Source organism: Rhinoraja longicauda, chromosome 1, assembly GCF_053455715.1.
Source record: "Rhinoraja longicauda isolate Sanriku21f chromosome 1, sRhiLon1.1, whole genome shotgun sequence".
NCBI lineage: Eukaryota > Metazoa > Chordata > Chondrichthyes > Rajiformes > Arhynchobatidae > Rhinoraja > Rhinoraja longicauda.
The window spans coordinates 21,457,157-21,484,600 of NC_135953.1; the positions used below are offsets into that span (position 1 = coordinate 21,457,157).

Here is a 27,444-nt window from a genome sequence, read left to right on the forward strand (position 1 = left end):
TAACCTAATCTAACCAAACCTAGTTTAACCTTTCCTAATCTAATCGAACGTAACCTAGTCTAAACTTTTTTGAGTTCCTTAAATTTATAAAACTCACACTTCTTTATTTTTTCCTACAGCCCGCAAAAATGTGCCAAATATGTAATGTGGCCCACGTGCTGAAAGGTTTGGAGGCCCCTGCTCTATAAGATCACCCCTCATCCTCCTGCGCTCCATGGAATAGAGACCCAGCCTGCTCAACCTCTCCCTATAGCTCACACCCTCCAGTCCTGGCAACATCCTCGTAAATCTTTTCTGAACCCTTTCAAGCTTGACAATATCTTTACTATAACATGGTGCCCAGAACTGAACACAATATTCTAAATGCAGTCTCACCAACGCCTTATACAATTGCAACATGACCTCCCAACTTCTACAGTCAATACTCTGACTGATGAAGGCCAAAGTGCCAAAAGCCTTTTTGACCACCCTATCTACCTGTAACTCGACCTTCAAGGAACCATGCACCTGTACTCCTAGATCCCTCTGCTCTACAACACTACCCAGCGGCCTACACATTTACTGTGTAGGTCCTGCCCTTGTTTGACGTCCCAAAATGCAACGGCTCACACTTTTCTGTATTAAATTCCATCAACCATTCCTCCGCCACCTGGCAAATCCATCCAGATCCTGCTGCAATCTTTCACAACCATCTTCGTATGTGATGGTTGTCGGGTAGTAGAAATAAAGGCACAGACTGTTTTGTATTGGGGAGAGAATTCACAAACTCGCCCTGACCCTTCTTCAGACTAAGAGTCGGGGGAAAGAGGAAGACTATATCTGAAGAGGTACAAAGAACAAATGAATGGAAGGTTTTCAACCCCTTGTTTATTGTCAATCCCAGCTGTGGTATGGAATACCAAATTTATCTGTTAAAATTTTTTAAAAATCTAACTTCCCAGTTCATTAACAGTGAGTAGCTTTACCGCTACCCCAAGAACTGATTTTTGTATTTCTTCTATATATTTTTATTCATGTTTATTTTTGAAATTAAAAAAAGCGTTGACTTGGTTATTCAAATATACATCCATGTACCGTAAATGGTTCGATTGTAATCATGTATCGTCTTTCTGCAGATGGGATATGTTGGTCGGTGTGGGCAACTTGGGCTTGTTTCCACTCTGTATGACTCTATGACTCCTTGACACTAAACTTTCAATTTGATTTGTAAAGCTACTGTCACCATTTAAAACAATTCCAAAGGGAAAAAAACATTTTGACTTAAAACGCAATTGCCATGCACCTCTGCAATTCAATTCACAGTGTGCACTCATTATTAACTGTTTGTATTCATTCCAATCCAGGGACTGTCTGAGACAGATGATACGTTTCCACTCCACAGGTGAAGAGTGAATTCTTTAACATGGGAAGGTCATTGCATACCGACAGCCACTAACAAATGTTCCTCAGAACCTCTACCCTAAAGCTGTCCTTCCTTAAGCCCCCCCCCCCCTTTAACCTCCTTCCCTTGGTTGTTCCTCCTTTAACTGCCTCCAACTGCTTTAACTACATCTCATTCTCGCCCCCCCCCCCTTTTTCTCACAGTCACTTTACCCCATCTTACTGTGTTCTCAACTCCAGACACATCGTAATATGTAGGAGGCTCCTGCGTTTCAGTTTGCATAGAATGCAATCACAAACCACAAATAAAAACTCATTTCACTCTAATAAAAAAGAAAGTTGACTGATTAAACCATTGAACTAGTGCCCACAGCAGCTGTTCCTGTTGGATTTCAGGCTTCTGTACCTCCTGCCCGATGGTAACAGTGAGAAGAATACATGGCCTGCATGGATTAGGATCTTGATATTAGATGCTACCTTTTTAAGGTGGTGCCTCAGAGTCATAGATGGGGACAAGGAAAGGGCGTTCACGTCGCGGCCCTGTTTCCACCAATCTTTCCATCACAAGCAGCACAAGACGCCATTGTATGCAGATGCCGAGAGGTGTGTTCAGCTCAGGCTGAACACTTTCTAATCTTGTGATGTGGACTCGATAAGAAGAAAAGTCATACAGCATGGAAACAGGCTCTTTGGATCAATTAGTCCAAGCTGACCAAGATGCCCTAACCTGCCCAAGATGCCCGCACCTGCCCAACCTCTTCCTATAGCACAGCCCTTCAAGTTCTGGCAACATACTTTAAATTCTTCTGTGCACTCTTTCCAGCTTCATGATGTCCTTCCTATGGCAAGGTGATCAAAACTGAACACAGAACTTCAACGACATCTTGTACAATTGGAACATAACGTCCTAACCTCTGTATTCAATACTTTGACAGCAACATACCATAAGCCTTCGTGTCCACCCTAGTTACCTGTGACGCCATTTTCAGGGAACTCTGTACCTGTACTCCTAGATCCCTCTGCTCGACAACTGCTTTCCTCAAGGCCCTGCCATTCACAAAATGCAACACCTCAAATGTATCTATATTAAACTCATGCAGATGCTTTTGATGGACAGAGGGGCTGTGCCCATGATGGACTGAGCGCAGGCCACTCTCTGCAGTCTCTTGCGTTCATGAGCTTTGGGATTGGCGTACCAGGTCACGATGCAAGCCATCAGAATACTTTCTGCAATGCATTTGTAAAGGTTTGTGAAGCGTATTTGGTGACACACCAAGTCTCTTTAAACGTTTAAGAAAGTGGAAACAGAAGTGCGCTTTCATCATGATTACACCTACACGATGGCCCAAGGATAGGTAATCCGAGAAGTTACCATTGCCGTTCACATGTAAACTAGCTCAATATACCAGGATTCTTCCCCTGATAGATTCCAGTAAACCAGATTGAATTCTTTCAATAATCCAGTGGTTTCATTGCAATCATTACAAATGACCCGCAACAGGAATATCGGATGCAGTAGATGAGGTTAGAGGGGGTGCACATGAAGCTCTGGAAGGAATGCTAGGGTCCCTAGATAAATGCAAGGGAGGAGTTACAGGGACAGGTGATACATCTCCAACAGCCGGTCAGGTCTATGTGCAGCGTTCCTTCCTCTCGCTTCACAATTCGCAACTCTTCAATCCTTTTGCCACACCCCTTGTGTCTTTTCATCTATGCCCTTTGTCCAACCATCTGCCCATCAGAAAGCCCTCCTCACCTGTATCAACCTATTACCTGCCAGGCTTTGTCCTACCCCATAAAAGTAGATGGACATAAAAAGCTGGAGTAACTCGGTAAGACAGGCAGCATCTCTGGAGAGAAGGAATGGGTGACGTTTCGAGTCGAGACCTTTCTTCAGACCTCCTCGCTTCCAGCTTGCTTTCCACCCCCATACAATCAGTCTGAGGAAAGGACATGACCCAAAACATAACCTATCCATGAGCTCCAGAGATGCTGCCTTGACCTGCTAAGTCACTCCAGCACTTTGTGCCCTTTTTGTAAACCTGCATCTGCAGTTCCTTGTTTTTACTTTACTTATAAACCAGTGTTTTTCTTTTAAATTACAGATGTATCAGTTTCCATTGGTGAGTTTTGAACTATCAGGTCTACATGTCTCTCCAATGCTGATTCATCCGTGCCTCTGAAAAAGGACCACTAAAAGCCATCAGGCTCCTGGAAATGGCACCCTTATCAAGAGCATCTACAATTTGTCAAGAAATAAAACAGTACTTCATTTGGCTGAAGCAGCGTTGCATTTTTGTTCATGCATTTTATTTTAAGTTTAGTTTAGAGTTACAGCACAGAAACAGGCCCAGCAACCCACCAAATCTGCGATGACCAGTACACTAGCACTATCCTACACACTAGGACCAATTTACAATTTTCACCAAAGCCAATTAACCTACAAACCTGTCCATCTTTGGAGCCTGGGAGGAAACCGGAGCACCCAGAGAACGTACAAACTCCGTACAGGCAGCACCCGAGGTCAGGATCGATCCCGGGTCTCTGGTGCTGTAAGGCAGCAATTCTACCGCTACCACCCCAGCAACGGACTGTTCTAGCTGCTACGGTCAGGCAAACGCCTCCGCTGTCATGCTGTGAAAACGGAGAGGATGAGACGGAGTTTCTTCCCACAGGCCATTAGGACTGTTAACTATTATAACTCCAGGGACTACATTTTTTTTTCTGTATTAATTTCAATTTATATGCTGTAATTGGGGGGTTTTTTGCACAATCCGCAGGCATTGCCACTTTCATTTCACTGCACATCGTGTATGTGTATGTGACAAATAAACTTGACTTGACTTGACGATTTTTTCCCAGCTATTTCACATACAGCTGGTCTTTTTGTTCCTCGGCCATGAGCAAAAATCTGCAGATGATCTAATCAGAAATGAAAATAGGAACTTCTAGAGATAGTCAGGTTAGACAGCATCTGTGAAGAGAGAAATTTGATTAACATTGTAGATGGATGTACTTTTCAACTAAATGGGGAACAAAGTGCTGAGTTACACAGGAGGAGGAAATATGGGGAGAACAAAGAGAATGTCCGTTGTACAGGCAGAAAACAAGAGAACCCAGGTGACTGAGTGAAAAGGGTTTGTTAATCATAGCTGATCTGTACATGGGAAGTGTAAACAGAAAGATGAATGAGGAAGTTGGAGCTGATGAGATACAGAATGCACAACTAACAATTTACTGGAAATTAGAGACAGAAGACTTCACAGGTCAGGTGGCAAATACTTCACCAGTCAGGTGGCAATAGCAGGGTGACAGGAATCCTCTGTAGAAACAATGAACTGCAGATGCTAGTTTACCAAGGAAAGGTACAAGGTGCTGGAGTAACTCAGCGGGTCATGAAGCGTCCCGAGGGAACAAGGGCAGGTGATGCTTCGGGTCGAGAGCCCTTTTGCGATCTCAGAAGCCCAGGAATGAACACGACTGCAGAAAGATGGAAACATTGCCTGACCCATCGTGGTTATTGACCTCCCCGCCATCCAAGGGACCCACGAGAGGTTCTGCCTCAAAAAGGGCAGCTCATATAATCAAAGATCCACATCATTCTGGCCTGTGCTCACAGCTTGCTGCCGCCATCAGGAAGAAAGTACGGAACTGAGACCTCCAAGTTCGAGAGTAGCTTCTTCTTTGCAACAACTACCTGGCTCTTGAACCACCCTAAAAAAACACTACCACCACCCCACCTCAGCAGCAAACTACGGACTTTGGAGGCGCATGTGATTGCAAGTAATGGGATTTTGAGCAACACACGATGGAGTTTGTTTCTCGTTGCACAACACAGTTAGCTTTGCATTATTGTGCTCTGCTTATTTAGTAGACTGATTATTAATAGACAATAGGTGCAGGAGGAGGCCATTCGGCCCTTCGAGCCAGCACCACCATTCAATGTGATCATGGCTGATCATTCTCATAATTTATTGTATTATTGATTATTGTATATTTATTTGTTGTGTTATTACATTAATGGGTCTGTGAAGCTGCAACACCCACGGAACATCGCTCCATACCCAGTACATATGACAATTAAATACGCGTGGCTTACATACAGCGCAGAAACAGGCCCTTTGGCCCACCAAGCCCACGCCGACCTGTGACTACCCCGTACACTAGTACCATCCTACACACAAGGGACAATTTACAATGGCCAATTAACCTACAAACCTGTGCCTTTGGAGTGTGGGAGGAAACCGGAACACCCGAGAAAACCCACGCAGTCACGGGAAGAACGTACAAACTCCGCACAGGCAGCACGACTCTGTAGTCATGATCGAACACGGGTCTCTGGTGCTGCAAGGCAGGAGGAACTCTACCGCAGTGCCACTGCCCTTACTGATTCCTGATGCTGCACAATTAATCTTTACGTTGTTTATTTAAAAAGTAGTGGAAATGTATTCTTTTTAGCCTTGTTATTTCGACCCAAACTATTTGTATAGTTCACAGGACCACTTGTGCTGCAGTCCCAGAGCGGCACTGCCTGATACCAACATGATCCTTCACCACAAGCTCTATCAATGACTACCTATTCATCAATGACCACCTACTGCATGCAAACTGCACTACTGCAATACTTCTCAACCCGTCACTTCATAAGCATGAAGTGGTCGTTCAGCAAGTTCCTGGCGTGCAAACCATGACTGGAAGCGTGCTTTACTGGGCATAGTATCTAGCATTGCGCAAAAAGGAAATGTCCTCAGTCAACGGATGTTTTGCAATGCCTGTGGAGCATTGCATTCGCACAGACGCGCACTGGAACACAAGGTTTCCTGAAACAGCCATGGTCCTAGTAAAATATCACAGAGTGATTTCTGGATGGGCACTTTTAAAATAAGTTCATAAGTAGGAGTTAGCCATTTGGCCCATCGAGTCTACTCATCCATTCAATCATGGCTGATCTATCTTTCCTTCTCAACTCCATTTCCCTGCCTTCTCTCCGTAACCCTTGACACCCAAACTAATGAAGTATCTGTCAATCTCCTACCTAAGAGTACATAATGACTTGGCCTTCACAGCTGTCTGTGGCAATGAATTTCACAGATTCACCACCCTCCGATTAAAGAAAATCCTCCCCATCTTCTTTCTAAAAGAACATCCTTTTATTCCGAGGCTATGCCCCCTGGTCCTAGACTCTCCCACTAGTGGAAACATCCTCTCCACATCCACTCTATCCAGGCCTTTCACTATTCGGTAATTTTCAATGAAGTCCCCCCTCATCCTTCTAAGCTCCAGTGAGTACAGGCCGTCCAACGCTCATCATATGTTAACACAACCATTCATAGAAACATAGAAAATAGGTGCAGGAGTAGGCCATTCGGCCCTTCGAGCCTGCACCGCCATTCAATATGATCATGGCTAATCATCCAACTCAGTATCCCGTACCTGCCTTCTCTCCATACCCCCTGATCCCTTTAGCCACAAGGGCCACATCTAACTCCCTCTTAAATATAGCCAATGGACTGGCCTCAACTACCTTCTGTGACAGAGAATTCCACAGATTCACCACTCTATGTGAAAAAAAACGTTCTCAACTCCGTCGTAAAAGGCTTCCTCCTTATCCTTAAACTGTGACCCCTTGTTCTGGACTTCCCCAACATCGGGAACAATCTTCCTGCATCTAGCCTGTCCAACCCCTTAAGAATTTTGTAAGTTTCTATAAGATCCCCCTCAATCTTCTAAATTCCAGCGAGTACAAGCCGAGTCTATCCAGTCTTTCTTCATATGAAAGTCCTGCCATCCCAGGAATCAATCTGGTGAACCTTCTCTGTACTCTCTCTATGGCAAGAATGTTGTTCCACAGATTAGGAGACCAAAACTGTATGCAATACTCCAGGTGTGGTCTCACCAATGCCCTGTACAACTGCAGCAGAACCTCCCTGCTCCTATACTCAAATCCCCTCGCTATGAATGCCATTCCTGGGATCATTCTCGTAAAACTTCTATGGACATCCAGACCTGCCCACTGGATTGGTACTCAGATTACTAAATGCTTATCAATTAGAAAACTGTAACTTCAATCCCAAAAAGACTACAATTCGAACAAAATAATATAAAGACCACGTACCTAACATTAACACAAAATAAACAAGTAGGCAAAGAAACTGAAAATAAATTGTCCCAAACCTGTCCCCCCCCCCCCCCCCCCACCACCCCCCCCGGTAGTCAAATAGCCATTGGAATGCATATCATGTGGGAGTTTTTTTTAATCACTAAATTTCATCATCAAAATATACCTCTAACCAAACCGCTCTGTGATGTCAAACATGAAAATTGCAAATTTTGTGACAGAAACACACATGAAATGTGATGAAATGGTTATAACCAGAAGTAGCAAATCAGTAATAATTTCAACAACCTCTCCCTCAGTGTCAGTCAGACGAAGGAGATTACGATCAACTTCAGGAAGTGCCGTAGTAGAGATTGTTGAAAGCTTCAAGTTCCTCGGAACATGTATCACCAGCAATTTGCATATTAAAGCTATGGTCAAGAAAGCACACCAACACCACTACTTCCTCAGAAGTCCTAGGACAGACATGTCCAAAGTCCGGCCCGGGGGCCAATCGCGGCCCGGGGGCCAATCGCGGCCCGAGGTCAGATTTTATACGGCCCACAGCTTCCGTCTTAAAATGTATTATTTATGGCCCGCCAGCACTGTCTAACAGAATGAAGGTAGGGGGAGGGGAGGGGAGAGGGCGACTACACCTCCTGGCGGTCAGCGCTGCCCGACCTCCCCACCCCCCCGAGCGGAGATAGTCAGGTTAGACAGCATCTGTGAAGAGAGAAATTTGATTAACATTGTAGATGGATGTACTTTTCAACTAAATGGGGAACAAAGTGCTGAGTTACAGAGGAGGAGGAAATATGGGGAGAACAGAGAATGTCTGTTGTACAGGCAGAAAACAAGAGAACCCAGGTGACTGAGTGAAAAGGGTTTGTTAATCATAGCTGATCTGTACATGGGAAGTGTAAACAGAAAGATGAATGAGGAAGTTGGAGCTGATGAGATACAGAATGCACAACTAACAATTTACTGGAAATTAGAGACAGAAGACTTCACAGGTCAGGTGGCAAATACTTCACCAGTCAGGTGGCAATAGCAGGGTGACAGGAATCCTCTGTAGAAACAATGAACTGCAGATGCTAGTTTACCAAGGAAAGGTACAAGGTGCTGGAGTAACTCAGCGGGTCATGAAGCGTCCCGAGGGAACAAGGGCAGGTGATGCTTCGGGTCGAGAGCCCTTTTGCGATCTCAGAAGCCCAGGAATGAACACGACTGCAGAAAGATGGAAACATTGCCTGACCCATCGTGGTTATTGACCTCCCCGCCATCCAAGGGACCCACGAGAGGTTCTGCCTCAAAAAGGGCAGCTCATATAATCAAAGATCCACATCATTCTGGCCTGTGCTCACAGCTTGCTGCCGCCATCAGGAAGAAAGTACGGAACTGAGACCTCCAAGTTCGAGAGTAGCTTCTTCTTTGCAACAACTACCTGGCTCTTGAACCACCCTAAAAAAACACTACCACCACCCCACCTCAGCAGCAAACTACGGACTTTGGAGGCGCATGTGATTGCAAGTAATGGGATTTTGAGCAACACACGATGGAGTTTGTTTCTCGTTGCACAACACAGTTAGCTTTGCATTATTGTGCTCTGCTTATTTAGTAGACTGATTATTAATAGACAATAGGTGCAGGAGGAGGCCATTCGGCCCTTCGAGCCAGCACCACCATTCAATGTGATCATGGCTGATCATTCTCATAATTTATTGTATTATTGATTATTGTATATTTATTTGTTGTGTTATTACATTAATGGGTCTGTGAAGCTGCAACACCCACGGAACATCGCTCCATACCCAGTACATATGACAATTAAATATGCGTGGCTTACATACAGCGCAGAAACAGGCCCTTTGGCCCACTGAGCCCACGCCGACCTGTGACTACCCCGTACACTAGTACCATCCTACACACAAGGGACAATTTACAATGGCCAATTAACCTACAAACGTGTGCCTTTGGAGTGTGGGAGGAAACCGGAACACCCGAGAAAACCCACGCAGTCACGGGAAGAACGTACAAACTCCGCACAGGCAGCACGACTCTGTAGTCATGATCGAACACGGGTCTCTGGTGCTGCAAGGCAGGAGGAACTCTACCGCGGTGCCACTGCCCTGACTGATTCCTGATGCTGCACAATTAATCTTTACGTTGTTTATTTAAAAAGTAGTGGAAATGTATTCTTTTTAGCCTTGTTATTTCTACCCAAACTATTTGTATAGTTCACAGGACCACTTGTGCTGCAGTCCCAGAGCGGCACTGCCTGATACCAACATGATCCTTCACCACAAGCTCTATCAATGACTACCTATTCATCAATGACCACCTACTGCATGCAAACTGCACTACTGCAATACTTCTCAACCCGTCACTTCATACGCATGAAGTGGTCATTCAGCAAGTTCCTAGCGTGCAAACCATGATTGGAAGCGTGCTTTACTGGGCATAGTATCTAGCACTGCGCAAAAAGGAAATGTGCTCAGTCAACGGATGTTTTGCAATGCCTGTGGAGCATTGCATTTGCACAGACGCGCACTGGAACACAAGGTTTCCTGAAACAGCCATGGTCCTAGTAAAATATCACAGAGTGATTTCTGGATGGGCACTTTTAAAATAAGTTCATAAGTAGGAGTTAGCCATTTGGCCCATCGAGTCTACTCATCCATTCAATCATGGCTGATCTATCTTTCCTTCTCAACTCCATTTCCCTGCCTTCTCTCCGTAACCCTTGACACCCTAACTAATGAAGTATCTGTCAATCTCCTACCTAAGAGTACATAATGACTTGGCCTTCACAGCTGTCTGTGGCAATGAATTTCACAGATTCACCACCCTCCGATTAAAGAAAATCCTCCCCATCTTCTTTCTAAAAGAACATCCTTTTATTCCGAGGCTATGCCCCCTGGTCCTAGACTCTCCCACTAGTGGAAACATCCTCTCCACATCCACTCTATCCAGGCCTTTCACTATTCGGTAATTTTCAATGAAGTCCCCCCTCATCCTTCTAAGCTCCAGTGAGTACAGGCCGTCCAACGCTCATCATATGTTAACACAACCATTCATAGAAACATAGAAAATAGGTGCAGGAGTAGGCCATTCGGCCCTTCGAGCCTGCACCGCCATTCAATATGATCATGGCTAATCATCCAACTCAGTATCCCGTACCTGCCTTCTCTCCATACCCCCTGATCCCTTTAGCCACAAGGGCCACATCTAACTCCCTCTTAAATATAGCCAATGGACTGGCCTCAACTACCTTCTGTGGCAGAGAATTCCACAGATTCACCACTCTCTGTGTGAAAAAAAACGTTCTCAACTCGGTCCTAAAAGGCTTCCTCCTTATCCTTAAACTGTGACCCCTTGTTCTGGACTTCCCCAACATCGGGAACAATCTTCCTGCATCTAGCCTGTCCAACCCCTTAAGAATTTTGTAAGTTTCTATAAGATCCCCCTCAATCTTCTAAATTCCAGCGAGTACAAGCCGAGTCTATCCAGTCTTTCTTCATATGAAAATCCTGCCATCCCAGGAATCAATCTGGTGAACCTTCTCTGTACTCTCTCTATGGCAAGAATGTCATTCCTCAGATTAGGAGACCAAAACTGTATGCAATACTCCAGGTGTGGTCTCACCAATGCCCTGTACAACTGCAGCAGAACCTCCCTGCTCCTATACTCAAATCCCCTCGCTCTGAATGCCATTCCTGGGATCATTCTCGTAAAACTTCTATGGACATCCAGACCTGCCCACTGGATTGGTACTCAGATTATTAAATGCTTATCAATTAGAAAACTGTAACTTCAATCCCAAAATGACTACAATTCGAACAAAATAATATAAAGACCACGTACCTAACATTAACATAAAATAAACAAGTAGGCAAAGAAACTGAAAATAAATTGTCCCAAACCTGTCCCCCCCCCCCCGGTAGTCAAATAGCCATTGGAATGCATATCATGTGGGAGTTTTTTTTAATCACTAAATTTCATCATCAAAATATACCTCTAACCAAACCGCTCTGTGATGTCAAACATGAAAATTGCAAATTTTGTGACAGAAACACACATGAAATGTGATGAAATGGTTATAACGAGAAGTAGCAAATCAGTAATAATTTCAACAACCTCTCCCTCAGTGTCAGTCAGACGAAGGAGATTACGATCAACTTCAGGAAGTGCCGTAGTAGAGATTGTTGAAAGCTTCAAGTTCCTCAGAACATGTATCACCAGCAATTTGCCACATTAAAGCTATGGTCAAGAAAGCACACCAACACCACTACTTCCTCAGAAGTCCTAGGACAGACATGTCCAAAGTCCGGCCCGGGGGCCAATCGCGGCCCGGGGGCCAATCGCGGCCCGAGGTCAGATTTTATACGGCCCACAGCTTCCGTCTTAAAATGTATTATTTATGGCCCGCCAGCACTGTCTAACAGAATGAAGGTAGGGGGAGGGGAGGGGAGGGGAGAGGACGACTACACCTCCTGGCGGTCAGCGCTGCCCGACCTCCCCACCCCGAGCGGGAGAGGCGAAGGCGACTACACTTCCCGGCGGCGGGGTTGAGGCCGTGCCGGGGGATGGGGGGTACGGGAGAGCAGCAGCAGATCTCTCCTCACCCCACACGCTCATTGGCAGGCGCTCCCGTCAGTTGGGCGGGTGCCGCATCCCCCCCGAGCGGGAGAGGCGACGGCGACTACACCGCCCGGTGGTCAGCGCTGCCTGACCTGAGGAATGTCAGACTCGAGGTCCGAGGGGGGGGGGGGAGCGCATTAGTTAAAGGTCCGGGGGGAGGTGGAGTGCATTAGTTAAAGGCCCAGGGGGGGGGGGGGGTGGAGCGCATTAGTTAAAGGCCCGGGGGGGGGGGGGGGGAGCGCATTAGTTAAAGGCCCAGGGGGGGGGGGGGGGGGGGAGCGCATTAGTTAAAGGCCCAGGGGGGGTTAACAGACAACATCTAATTTCCCATGATAAGTTACCTAATGCATTTCCATTGGCCCTTGGGTATTTTCACATTACCAAATCTGGCCCTCTTTGAAAAATGTTTGGACACCACTGTCCTAGGACATTCGGCATGTCTCCAATAATCCTCACCAACTTCTACTGACATGCAGTAGAAAGCATCTGACCAGGATTAATTGCAGCCTGTTTTGGGAACTGCTCCATCCAAGACTGCAAGAAATTGCAGAGAGTGGTGGACGTAGCCCAGCCCATCACACAAAACATCCTCCCTTCCATCGACTCCGTCTACACTTCACACGGCCTTCACAAGGCCGCCAACTTAACCAAGGACCAGTCCCTTCCTCTTTTGACGAGCAAGAGATACAGAAGTTTGAAAAATTACACCTCCAGATTCAGGATCAGTTTGTCATCAGGCAACGGAACAGTCCTCTCACCAACTAGAACGCGTTACTGACCTCCCATCGACCTCATTGGAGACCGTTGAACTTTCTTTAATATTATATCTTTAGACTAAATGTTGTACCCTTTATCCTCGCACTGGGGACAGCTTGATTGAATTCATGTTTCGTCTTGTCTTGTTTTTGTTTGCATGCTAAAACTAAACTAAACATTAAGAGAAAATCCTGTATCCTTTTTATTTTCTCTTCTGGAAACAGATTGCCTTTATTGAATGAACTAACGGAATGCTTGACAATGCTTCGATCCATAAATAACCAAACTATTCAGATGTTAAAAAAAGCTAGAAAGACAGATAAAACAGCTAGACACAACAAAAGCGATCGCCCCTTCTATTATAATACATAATAAAATTGCTGCTCTTAAATATAGGTTAAATCATATACTTTCAGCTCAAATCTTAAGGCTTTTTCAGCATACTAAACATATATATTTTGAATTTGGAGATAAACCACAGAAATTGCTAGCTCGACAACTCCGTAAATTAGAAGACGAATCCACAATTCATAAAATCAGATCAGACAACGGAGACTTGCTTAAATTACCCAGAGACATTAACGGGAGATTTTTGCAATTTTATCAGACATTATACTCATCAAACATAATAGATAGCCCTGCGAATATGCAGAACCTTCTGCAGAAATGTAACCTCTAAATGACAATGAGAGAAATTTACTGGGCGCAGAAATAACTACGAATGACATTGAAGAGGTCATTAAGTCCTTGAAAAATGGGAAGACCCCTGGCCCTGATGGCTTAAATAATGAATTTTATTAAAAAAATTAGTGACTTGATCTCCCCACGCTTACAAACTGTATATAGTTACGCCTTTAATCAACAGATATTACCACAAACTTTGACTGAATCAACAATAATACTTATCCCTAAAAAAGATAAGGATTCTGAAACCCCTGGTTCGTATAGAGCCATAGCTCTTTTAAATACTGATCAGAAGATATTAGCTAAAGTTTTAGCCCATAGATTAAGTTTAGTTATTGATAAATTAATACACCCTGTCCAATCAGGCTTTATATCTAAACGATATTCTTTCTATAACCTAAGACGCTTGTTCAATATAATATACTCAAATAGAATATTAAACGATGACTTAGCAATCATTTCGCTAGACGCTGAAAAAGCATTTGATCAAGTGGAATGGCCCTATCTTTTCTCCGTGATGGAAAAATTCCAACTCGGTGAAAACTTTTGCTCATGGGTGAAACTTTTATATAAAACTCCAACAGCTAGAATACTGACAAACCAAATGTTGTCACCAAAATTTCACTTATCCAGAGGTTGTAGACAAGGATGTCCACTATCTCCACTTTTATTTGCCCTCGTTATAGAACCACTCGCCGAGAGTATCAGATCACACCCAGACATTCACGACGATAACACTAAACATACAATTAACAAAATTTCCTTATATGCCTTCACAGGAATAAAAACTGCCACCTGCTCTCTGGACCCCATCCCCTCCAGCTTTGTCAAGGCCTGCCTTCCTGCTCTCTCTCCACTTATCACTGCAACAATAAACTTCTCCCTGTCCACTGGCATCGTCCCGCCATCCCTCAAAATCGCTGCTGTCACCCCCATTCTGAAAAAACCTGGACCTGGACTCAACCCTGACACCCCAAACAACTTCAGACCAATCTCCAATCTACCCTTTCTGTCCAAAGTTTTGGAACGCGCTGTAGCTTCTCAACTCAAATACCACCTCTCTACCAATAACCTGTATGAAACTTTCCAATCCGGATTCCGCTCCAACCACAGTACTGAAACTGCGCTCCTCAAAATCACCAACGACCTTTTCCTCTCCTCTGACGCTGGCAACCTCAACATCCTCATCCTACTTGACCTCAGCGCCGCCTTTGACACCATAAATCACTCCATTCTCCTCACCCGACTTGAAACCTCCTTTAACATCACCGGCACAGCCCTATCCTGGATCAAATCTTACCTCTCCGACAGGCACCAGTTCATCTCCATTAACAACTGTAAATCCCCCACCGCTCCCCTCCCCCAAGGTGTCCCCCAAGGCTCAGTCCTTGGCCCCCTCCTCTTCATCCTCTACCTGTTCCCCCTTGGTCAATTAATCCGCCGTCATGGTCTCAACTTCCACTGCTTCGCCGATGATATCCAGCTCCTTATCTCCACCAAGTCAATCTCCACCACCACACACTCTACACTGACAAACTGCATCACTGAAATAAAATCTTGGCTTCAATCAAATTTCCTCAAACTCAACTGCAACAAATCCGAAATCATCATCATTGGTCCAAAAATGCTCACCAAATCCACCCAAAACTTCATCCTCAATATTGATGGTCTCCCAGTATCCACCTCCCCTCACATCCGGAATCTTGGAATCATCTTTGATCAAACCCTCTCCTTCGACAAACACATCAAACACATCACCAAGACAGCCTTCTTCCACCTCAAAAACATCGCCCGTCTCCGTCCATCCCTCTCCTCCACAGCTGCAGAAACCCTCATCCACGCCTTCATCACCTCCCGTCTGGACTACTGCAACAGCCTCCTCTATGGCTCACCCTCAAAAATCATCAGTACACTTCAATACATTCAAAACTCCGCTGCCCGTCTACTCACCCACTCCCCGATCCGTGACCATATCACCCCTGTTCTTTACAAGCTCCACTGGCTCCCCATCCCCCAGAGAATCCAGTACAAAATCCTCCTCATGACCTACAAAGCCCTCCATAACCTGGCCCCATCCTACCTGACTGACCTCCTCCACAGATACACTCCCACCTCCACCCTCCGCTCTGCTGCTGCCAACCTCCTGTCCACCCCCATCCGGACCAAACTCAGATCCTGGGGGGACAGGGCTTTCTCCATCGCTGCTCCCACCCTCTGGAACTCACTACCCCAAACCGTCAGAGACTCCTCCTCACTCACCACATTCAAAACATCACTGAAGTCTCACCTGTTCAGCACTGCCTTCAACCACTGACCGTCACCTCACCTTCTGTCTCCTTTTTCTGTTCGTTTACTTATTTATCTATTTATTTTCTTCTCTATGTTCTAGTAATCCCTGTAAAGCGTCTTTGAGTGTTTGAAAAGCGCTATATAAATGTAATGCATTATTATTATTATTATTATATGCGGATGATGTACTATTATACATCACAAACCCTGAAATTAGCATTCCGAATTTACTAAATCTCATTCGCCGGATATAGAATTAATTGGTACAAAAGCGAAATCATGCCAATTACGGAACAAAATCCGGCTATACTTCAACAATTCCCTTTTAAAATTGCCTATGAAAAGTTCAAATACCTTGGAATCTACGTGACTAGAAAATATACTTCTTTATTTAAATCAAATTTCCCTTCTTTAGTTACTAAATTACATAGAAATATCCAATTTTGGAAAACACTCCCCATTTCACTAGCTGGTCAAATTAATGCTATAAAGATGATCTTCCTCCCACAGCTACTATACTTATTTCAATCAATCCCGATACACCTTCCAAAAATTTTTTTCAAAAACATTGATTCAATTATTTTATTTGGGATTATAAGACCCATTGAATAAATAAAAGACATTTATGCAAGTCTAAAACTAATGGAGGATTCGCTTTACCAAACTTCCTATTTTATTACTGGGCGGTTGATATTAAAAATATAACCTTCTGGCTAGACGACATTGATCGGCAACCAGATTGGTTAAAGTTGGAGAAGGAGGATTGCTTACCATTTGACATTGGTGCAATCTTATTCGCCCCAATAACTTTGAATAAAAAAACATATGGAGGAAACCTGATTATACATAGTGTTATCCGTATTTGGAAACAATTAAAACTCACTTTAAAATTTAGTAATTTATCTTTCTTCCTACCCATTGACAATAACCCTTCTTTCAAACCGTCTGTCTCAGATAGAGGATTCATTCAATGGAAAAGTTATGGAATCAAAATGGTGGGAGACCTCTATCATAAGGGAACTTTTCTCTCTTTTCAGGAATTACAACAGAAGTATGGATTGCATGCTAATAATTTTTTTAGATATTTACAACTCAGAGATTATGTAAAATCACATACGCAAGAATATAGATTTAGAGGCCCAGGAATTCTTGATGAATGCTTGAACCGTCACTACAATACAAATAAATTAATATCTTATATTTATAATACTCTTTTAGATACCGACATTCCGTCATCAGAATCATATAGACGAGCATGGGAGGACGAATTGGCTCAACCCATAACGCAAGACATATGGGACGAAAGTTTACAACACATACATCAATGCTCGTTAAACACTAGACACTCATTAATACAATTTAAAATATTACACAGACTACATTATTCGAAGACAAAATTAAACAGGATCTTCACAAGTATCTCCCCTATTTGTGATAAATGTCAATTTCAAGAAGCCAATTTAACTCACACTTTTGTGACTTGTACAAATATGCAAAATTTTTGGATTGATATTTTAAAAATAATTTCCAAAGTTATTGATAACCAACTGGATTTAGATCCAAAATTAATAATTTTAGGATTATCAGAACACATTACAAACTTTACGCTAAGTCAGAGACGCTTTCTTGACTACAGTTTAATAACTGCGAAAAAATTAATACTTAAATTTTGGGGAAAAACAGTAACCTCCACAATTAAAATGTGGATTGCGGAAATGACCGAGACCTTGCATTTGGAAAAAATAAGGTTTGCCTTAATTGACAAACCAGATCTATTTTTTTTAAATATGGTCTCCATTTATTGAATTTTTAAAAAAGTAAATGGGTTTGTCACAAAACTAAAATTTAAAACTAAAGTTAAAACTTGAGTTTAGTGTTGGATGTACAACTATACTCATTAACGCCCGGATCTATCCCCATAATCTTTATATTTGTAATTCTCTTTTTTCTTTGCTTTCTCTCTATTAGTTTATAGTCTTTTTTTTCAGTCTCTTTTCATCTTTATTTTTTCTTTAAAAATTTAAAAATTGAAGCTATGTAAGAATTCTATAACCAGTTTGTCGTTTATTATTATTTGTACATATGCTTTAAAAAATTAAAAATTAAAATAATTTAAAAAAGCTCTTTTGCATTTGCACTGGAGCATGCGAGCTTCAGATTAATCAGAGGGAACGCGGTGGGATGGGTAGAGGGTCTGAGGGGCAGGGGTATGACTGCTGTACACCACGCTGATGCTCTGTTGCAAATTCTACTATTGGAATCGATTCCATCACAGCGATACGGGATAAAGGGTATAACATTTAGTGCAAGATGAAGTCCAGGAAAGTCCCACAGTCTAGTTCAGAAGCAGATAGTGTCCGACAACTATCAAAGTATTGAACCGATACAAAGTACTGAACCACTTTATTCTTAATTGTTAACTGTACGTTTGTGATATAGAAAAATAACTGCAGATGCTGGTACAAATCGAAGAATCATAAAATGCTGGAGTAACTCAGCAGGTCAGGCAGCATCTAGGAGAGAGAGAATGGATGACGTTTCGGGTCGAGACCAATGTCATTTGTGAGCGGAGCAGCAAGGCACATTCCTTGTATATGCACATACTTGACCAATAAAACTTATTCACTTCAACTCTAACGGACTCTCTTTCTCTCTTTCTCTCCCCCCCCCCCTCCCCTCCCCCTCTCCCCCCCCCCTCCCCCTCTCCCCCCCCCTCCACCCCCCTCCACCCATAGCTGCTCTGGCCAGAAGTGCAAAACACAAAAGTGCTGGTGAAACTTAATGGATCTGGCAACATCTGAAGAGGAAATAGACAGACAACATTTTGGGTCGGCACCCTTTTTCAGATTGATTCAGTCTCAAGAAGGGCCCTGACTCGAAATGTTATGTATTCATTCCCTCCACAGATGCTGCCTGACCCGCTGAGTTACTCCAGCAGTGTGTGGTTTGCTCAAGAATGCAGCAACTGCAGTTTCTTGTGCCTCCATTTTACTGGCCAGAAGCTGGCAGAGGTCACATTGCAGACGCTCCTTGTGGCAGCACTGACTAGAAAACAACCAAATTCATCTTTACCCCAATTGTGGACATTGTACTTTGTCCAGGGAAACGATGTGCTACAATGCTGAGAACTACATTCTACACTCTGCACCCTTTGCTCTATCTATTGTACTTCAATATCAGTTGTGAAGTACAACTGATGAAGTTGTACTTAATCAGTAAACCAATTGACTGATAGTTTTATGTATAGTATTGTCTGATCTGATTGGATAACGTGCAAAAAAAAAGAAGCCTTTCACTGTACCTCGATTCACGAGACATGAATAACCGGAAACCTAACATCCATGAGACAATTTTGTCCTCAAGTTGGAATATACCCAAAACTCACTCAATCTGGTAAACATACCTCCACAGTATTGTAACAAATTACATCAAAAGACCACAAGACTGGTAAGAAAGAAATTACTAAATGCAAAGAGAGAGGGGTAACTAGTCCCTCTAGTCTGTCAGACATCTGAATTTAACAACATTATGGGATCTTGTTCGCATGTGGATTGTCCCTAGCTGGCCGTTCATAACCCAGGGATAATCTGTACAACACATTTAATTCTAGTGATGCAGGCTAAAACATCCAGTCTCCTGTTTTCTCCCTCCCCTCGACCCTTAAATAGTAATATCACATTTACCTTCCAATCTATAGGAACAATCTATAACATATTGGAAGATAGTAGGTATCACAAAATGCTGGAGTAACTCAGCAGGTCAGGCAGCATCTCAGGAGAGAAGGAATGGGTGACGTTTCGGGTCGAGACCCTTCTTCAGACGAGTTACTCCAGCATTTTGTGATCCCTTTGATTTTTACCGGCATCTGCAGTTATTTTCCTACACAACTATTGGAAGATTGTAATCAGTGTTAATTATTTCTCTAGCCAAATCCTTCAAAACTTTGACAATAGACAATAGGTGCAGGAGTAGGCCATTCAGCCCATCGAGCCAGCACCGCCATTCAATGCGATCATGGCTGATCACTCTCAATCAGTACCCCGTTCCTGCCTTCTCCCCATACCCCCTCACTCCGCTATCCTTAAGAGCTCTATCCAGCTCTCTCTTGAAAGCATCCAACGAACTGGCCTCCACTGCCTTCTGAGGCAGAGAATTCCACACCTTCACCACTCTCTGACTGAAAACGTTCTTCCTCATCTCCGTTCTAAATGGTGTACCCCTTATTCTTAAACTGTGGCCCCTTGTTCTGGACTCCCCCAACATTGGGAACATGTTTCCTGCCTCTAATGTGTCCAATCCCCTAATTATCTTATATGTTTCAATAAGATCCCCCCTCATCCTTCTAAATTCCAGTGTATACAAGCCTAATTGCTCCAGCCTTTCAACATACGACAGTCCCGCCATTCCGGGAATTAACCTAGTGAACCTACGCTGCACGCCCTCAATAGCAAGAATATCCTTCCTCAAATTTGGAGACCAAAACTGCACACAGTACTCCAGGTGCGGTCTCACCAGGGCCCGGTACAACTGTAGAAGGACCTCTTTGCTCCTATACTCAACTCCTCTTGTTATGAAGGCCAACATTCCATTGGCTTTCTTCACTGCCTGTTGTACCTGCATGCATCCTTTCAGTGACTGATGCACTAGGACACCCAGATCTCGTTGAACATCCCCTCTTCCTAACTTGACACCATTCAGATAATAATCTGCCTTTCTATTCTTACTTCCAAAGTGAATAACCTCACACTTATCTACATTAAACTGCATCTGCCATGTATCCGCCCACTCACACAACCTGTCCAAGTCACCCTGCAGCCTTATTGCATCTTCCCCACAATTCACACTACCCCCCAGCTTAGTATCATCTGCAAATTTGCTAATGGTACTTTTAATCCCTTCATCTAAGTCATTAATGTATATCGTAAATAGCTGGGGTCCCAGCACCGAACCTTGCGGTACCCCACTGGTCACTGCCTGCCATTCCGAAAGGGACCCATTTATCCCCACTCTTTGCTTTCTGTCTGTCAACCAATTTTCTATCCATGTCAGTACCCTACCCCCAATACCATGTGCTTTAATTTTGCCCACTAATCTCCTATGGGGGACCTTGTCGAAGGCTTTCTGAAAGTCGAGGTACACCACATCCACCGACTCTCCCCTGTCAATTTTCCTAGTTACATCCTCAAAAAATTCCAGTAGATTTGTCAAGCATGATTTCCCCTTCGTAAATCCATGCTGACTCGGAATGATCCTGTTACCGCTATCCAAATGCTCAGCAATTTCGTCTTTTATAATTGACTCCAGCATCTTCCCCACCACTGATGTCAGACTAACTGGTCTATAATTACCCATTTTCTCTCTCCCTCCTTTCTTAAAAAGTGGGATAACATTTGCTATTTTCCAATCCACAGGAACTGATCCTGAATCTATAGAACATTGAAAAATGATCTCCAATGCTTCCACTATTTCTAGAGCCACCTCCTTAAGTACCCTGGGATGCAGACCATCAGGCCCTGGGGATTTATCAGCCTTCAGTCCCATCAGTCTACCCAAATCCATTTCCTGCCTAATGTGGATTTCCTTCAGTTCCTCCATCACCCTAGGTTCTCCAGCCCCTAGAACATTTGGGAGATTGTGTGTATCTTCCTCAGTGAAGACAGATCCAAAGTAACGGTTTAACTCGTCTGCCATTTCTTTGTTCCCCATAATAAATTCCCCTGCTTCTGTCTTCAAGGGACCCACATTTGCCTTGACTATTTTTTTCCTCTTCACGTACCTAAAAAAACTTTTGCTATCCTCCTTTATATTATTGGCTAGTTTACCCTCGTACCTCATCTTTTCTCCCCGTATCGCCTTTTTAGTTAACTTTTGTTGCTCTTTAAAAGAGTCCCAATCCTCTGTCTTCCCACTCTTCTTTGCTATGTTATACTTCCTCTCCTTAATTTTTATGCTGTCCTTGACTTCCCTCGTCAGCCACAGGTGTCTCTTACTCCCCTTAGAGTCTTTCCAGTCATCAGGTTTTAAGATCACCAACACATCCAGCACACTTTTTATCAAAGACATTTTTCCCATCAGTTCCTCAATCTTCTACCTATGTGGTTCTCTATGATTTCTGGTAATATTTTGGGGTATTTCCCCAAGAAAATTAATTTAAAGTATTTATTTAAATTATTTTTCAACTTCCTAATTCTCAATACAAGTTCTCCCATCTAACATGTTTGCCTGGTGATGGCTCGCTGACCTGTTTGAATCTCTTGCAACAGTTTAAAGAGCTGTTTGTGGTTGAACAGCCAATATTTTACCAGCCTCATACTCCAGAACCATCGTTGTTTCACATACTTCAGGGTCATTTAAACCAATCCGTTGCTCACAGTGAAAGCTACAAAGATGTGAAAACACAAAATGCTGCAAATACTCAGCAACAGGGGTGGGGGGATGGGGGGGGGGGTTGGGGATTTGGAGAAGACACACACAACTACACCAGACAAATAACCATCAAATCCCAGGAAACAGAGTGGAGTAGATGTGGGTCCAAGTAGCCCCAAACCTCTTCAACCTATACACCCCCAAACCCCTTCAACCTATACACCCCCAAACCCCCTTCACCCCCAAACCCCTTCAACCTATACACCCCCAAACCCCCTTCACCCCCAAACCCCTTCAACCTATACATCCCCAAACCCCCTCACCCTATACACCCCCAAACCCCTTCACCTCCAAACCCCCTTCAACCTATACGCCGCCAACCCCCCAACCTCCCGCATCCTATTCTGCCCCATCCCCACCTATCCCATCCCCTTCATCCCTCCTCCATCCAATCCCCCCATTCCCTCCTCCTCCTCCTATCTCTCCCCACCCTCTCTGTCCTCTGATCCCCAACCACTTTTGGGATTGAGTTCCCTCCCCATCTCCTCCCTGCCCCGCTGCGGCCGCTCAGCCCGGCTCCAACCGACTCCCCGGTGGCCAGACACCCCCACCCCTCACTCACCCAGCACCTCCATTCATCCAACTCCCCATTGCCCCACAGATCCTCCAGCCCAGACACCCTCCCAGCGCTCCTTCCCTCCCTTCCTCCCACTCTCCCCCGGCTCCCAGTACTTTGCCCTCTCCCCCGGCTCTTAGGAAAGACATTCTAGCCTTAGAGGGAGTACAGAGAAGGTTCACCAGATTGATCCCTGGGATGGCAGGACTTTCATATGAACAAAGACTGGATAGACTCGGCTTGTACTCGCTAGAATTTAGAAGATTGAGGGGGGATCTTATAGAAACTTACAAAATTCTTAAGGGGTTGGACAGGCTGATGCAGGAAGATTGTTCCCGATGTTGGGGAAGTCCAGAACCAGGGGTCACAGCTTAAGGATAAGGGGGAAGTCTTTTAGGACCGAGATGAGAAAACATTTCTCCACACAGAGAGTGGTGAGTTTGTGGAATTCTCTGCCACAGAAGGTAGTTGAGACCAGTTCATTGGCTATATTTAAGAGGGAGTTAGATGTGGCCCTTGTGGCTAAAGGGATCAGGGGGTATGGAGAGAAGGCAGGTACGGGATACTGAGTTGATTGATCAGCCATGATCATATTGAATGGCGGTGCGGGCTTGAAGGGCCTACTCCTGCACCTATTTTCTATGTTTCTATGTACCCACCCTCCCCATCCTGACATCCTCCATCTTATCCTCCCCCACACCCCCATCCTATTCTCCAATCTTACCCCCTTCCCCATCCGTCCATCCAATCCTACCTCACCTACTTCATCCTATCCTCCTCCCAATGTCCCCACCTCTCCCATCCTATCCTGCTACCGCCTTCAACCGATACTCCCCAAAGCCCCAGCCCTTCAACCTATACACCCCAAAACCCCCTCACCCTATACACCCCCAAACCCCCTTCACCCCAAACCCACTCACCCTATACACCCCCAAACCCCCTTCACCCCAAACCCACTCACCCTATACACCCCCAAACCCCCTTCACCCCCAAACCCCTTCAACCTATACACCCCAAACACCCTCACTCCCAAACCCCTTCAACCTATACACCCCAAAACCCCCTCACCCTATACACCCCCAAACCCCCCTTCACCCCCAAACCCCATCACCCTATACACCCCCAAACCCCCTTCATCCCCTTCAACTTATACGCCGCCAACCTCCCAATCTCCCGCATCCTATTCTGCCCCATCCCCACCCCTCCTCCATCCTATCCCCCCATTCCCCCCTCCCATCCTCCTCCTATTCTTCCCCCCCCCCCCTGTCCTCTGATCCCCAATCACTTTTGGGATTGAGTTCCCTCCCCATCTCCTCCCTGCCCCGCTGCGGCCGCTCAGCCCGGCTCCCACCGGTGACCAGACACCCCCACCCCCTCACTCACTCACTCACACTCACCCAGTCCCTCCATTCATCCTACTCCCCATTGCCCCACAGATCCTCCAGCCCAGACACCCTCCCAGTGCTCCCTCCCTCCCTCCCTCCCCCGGCTCCCAGAGCTCCCTCTCACCCAGAAGTTCTCGCTCAAGCGTGACTCCTTCATCTCGCAGGTCGGTGCAAAGTCTCTCCTGTCCCAGCGCCTCGCCCGCTGTGCTGCAGCCTGTCTGTCCTGTGCTCCGCTGTGCTGTGCTCTGTTGCGCTGTGCTGTGTTGTGCTGTAGCCTGTGCTGCCCCGGCTGCTGCTCGACTCAGTCGCGGTCGCTGCTCTGAGCCGTGTTGTGTTGCGTTGTGTGTTGTGTTGCGCTGCCCAGTCCAGTCCTGTTCAGTGCCACAACCTCCTCCGCCTCTCAGTTCCTCATCGGCCGTCTGCTCCCCGGAAAAACACCACCTCCAGGTCCTAACGCCTGAGAAAACGCTCTGGCAATAGGTTGCCTCTGCTCCACGTGATAGTTGTATTGTAGTTGGTGGGGAGCTGACCTGTCGGTCAGGCAAGGGACGTCAATGACCGTCAATGATCAATGCAATGGGTTGGCTTTTGGGCAGCGGGTAACTTCAGACGGTCACATTGTCGCAGCGGACGGTATTTTTTTACACTGAAAGTGCCGCAGTACAAAGTAAACATGTTAAACTCAATCAAATAACAACTCGCTCGTAGTTCCACTTTTCCATTTAAAGGGTTGACAAAATCATGACCAAACTTGTTACCAATTGTATCAGAAAATAACTGCAGATGCTGGTACAAATCGATTTATTCACAAAATGCTGGAGTAACTCAGCAGGTCAGGCAGCATCTCGGGAGAGAAGGAATGGGTGACTTTTCGGGTCGAGACCCTTCTTCAGACTGATGTCAGGGGGGGCGGGACAAAGCCCCAGCCCTTCACCCTATACACCCCCAACCCCCCTCACCCTATATACCCCCCTCACCCTATATACCCCCCTCACCCTATATACCCCCCTCACCCTATATACCCCCCTCACCCTATATACCCCCAAACCCCCTCACCCTATACACCCCCTCACCCTATATACCCCAAACCCTATACACCAATTGTTACCAATTGTTGTCGCCAACTACTATCGACCTCATTGGTGACCCTCTGACTATCCTTGATTGGACTTTACTGGCTTTAATAATCTTATATGTTTCGATAAGGTCTCCTCTCATCCTTCTAAATTCCAGTGTATACAAGACTAGTCGCTCCAGTCTTTCAAAATATCACAGTCCCGACATTCTGGGAATTAACCTAGATCTGAATTTCCACAGATACTGAGTGTTTCCTGCATTTTGAATTGTGTGCACGCCTCTGGAATGGGAGCACACCAAGACCAGAAACAGTAAAATGGAGACACCAGAAACTGCAGATGCTGGAACCTTGTTGGACTTGGAGGAACTCAATGGTGCGGGTCAAGCAGCATCTGTGGAGGACATGGATAGATGACGTCTCGGGCTGCAACCCTTCATCTGAAGAAAAGCCCAGATCTAAAGAAAGGTCCTGACCCAGCATGAAACTCCGTCTGTCCATTCCCTCCACAGATGCTGCCAGACCTGCTGAGATCAAGCACGGAAGCAGCCTGAACAGAGGCAGAAAGTTGTGTGATGTTGAGATGCCCTGTGGAATGTTAAACTGAGCAAAGTGGTAGTTTTAGGAGGTATATGTAATTGAAACAAATGTGAAACCCATGCGGTCACAGGGAGAATGTGCAAACTCCGTACAGACAGCACCCGTTGTCAGGATTGCACCTGGGTCTCTGGCGCTGCAAGGCAGCAACTCTACTGCTGCACCACTGTGCCATGCTGCTGCTCCACTGTGCTGCCCTGCTGCTCCACCACTGTGCTGCCCTGCTGCTCCACTGTGCTGCTCCACCACTGTGCTGCCCTGCTGCTCCACTGTGCCGCCCTGCTGCACCACCACTGTGCCATCCTGCTGCACCACTGTGCCCGACTCCTCCACCACTGTGCCGCCCTGCTGCACCACTGTGCCGCCCTGCTGCAACACTGTGCCACCCTGCTGCACCACTGTGCCGCCCTGCTGCACCTGTGCCTGACTCCTCCACCACTGTGCCGCCCTGCTGCAACACTGTGCCGCCCTGCTGCTGCACCACTATGCCGCCCTGCTGCACCACTGTGCCACCCTGCTGCACCACTGTGCCACCCTGCTCCACCACTGTGCCACCCTGCTCCACCACTGTGCCACCCTGCTGCTCCACTGTGCCACCCTGCTGCTCCACTGTGCCGCCCTGCTGTACCACTGTGCCACCCTGCTGTACCACTGTGCCACCCTGCTGTACCACTGTGCCACCCTGCTGCACCACTGTGCCACCCTGCTCCACCACTGTGCCACCCTGCTGTACCACCACTGTGCTGCCCTGCTGCTCCACTGTGCCCGACTCCTCCACCACTGTGCCACCCTACTGCACAACTGTGCTGCCCTGCTGCACCTCTGACCCTTCTGATAGCAATGAGTTAGCCTTAGTTAAACATTTGCTCATCAGATGCAAAGTTTGCGGTGCTTCCAACCAGTGAAATGAATGTGCAGAGTCAGCACCTGTGTGACCATAATGCAGGAGCAGCGTCTGGGCAACGTCACACTTCCTGGTTGTGATTTAATTCTGGGTAGGTGTTTTAGTTAGACTTTAAGATGCTTTCAGGAAAGCCACGTGAAAACTGAAATTGGTGATATAAGGTTAATCATATGGCCTGGATGGAGTGGATGTGGAGAGGATGTTTCCACTAGTGGGAGAGTCTAGGACCAGAGGGCATAGCCTCAGAATAAAAGGATGTACCTTTAGAAAGGAGACGAGGAGGAATTTCTTTAGTCAGACGGTGGTGAATCTGTGGAATTAATTGCCACAATCGGCTGTGGAGGACAAGTCAATGGATATTTTTAAGGTGCAGATTGACAGATTCTTGATTAGTACGGGTGTCAGGGGTTATAGGGAAAAGGCAGGAGAATGGGGTTCGGAGGGAGAGATAGATCAGCCATGATTGAATGGCGGAGTAGACTTGATGGGCAGAATGGCCTAATTCTGCTCCTGCTCCAAGGGCGGCATGGTGTCACAGCGGTAGAGTTGCTGCCTTACAAGCGCCAGAGACAGGGTTCGATCCTGACCACGGGTGCTGCCTCTACGGAGCTTGTACGTTCTCCCCGTGACCTGAGTGGGTTTTCTCTGCGATCT

At 45.6% G+C, this 27,444-nt stretch overlaps 1 protein-coding gene across 1 annotated transcript in view; it reads right to left on the reverse strand.

Moving 5' to 3' along the window:
* pstpip2 (proline-serine-threonine phosphatase interacting protein 2) overlaps positions 1–24,645 on the reverse strand; it is a 93,136-nt gene extending 68,491 nt beyond the window's left edge. Inside the window, exon 1 of the mRNA XM_078416441.1 lies at positions 24,339–24,645. Within this exon, the coding sequence (XP_078272567.1) occupies positions 24,339–24,371 (33 nt within the window). The 5' untranslated portion in view covers positions 24,372–24,645. The remainder of the gene's footprint in view (positions 1–24,338) is intronic.
* Positions 24,646–27,444: the final 2,799 nt, after the last annotated feature.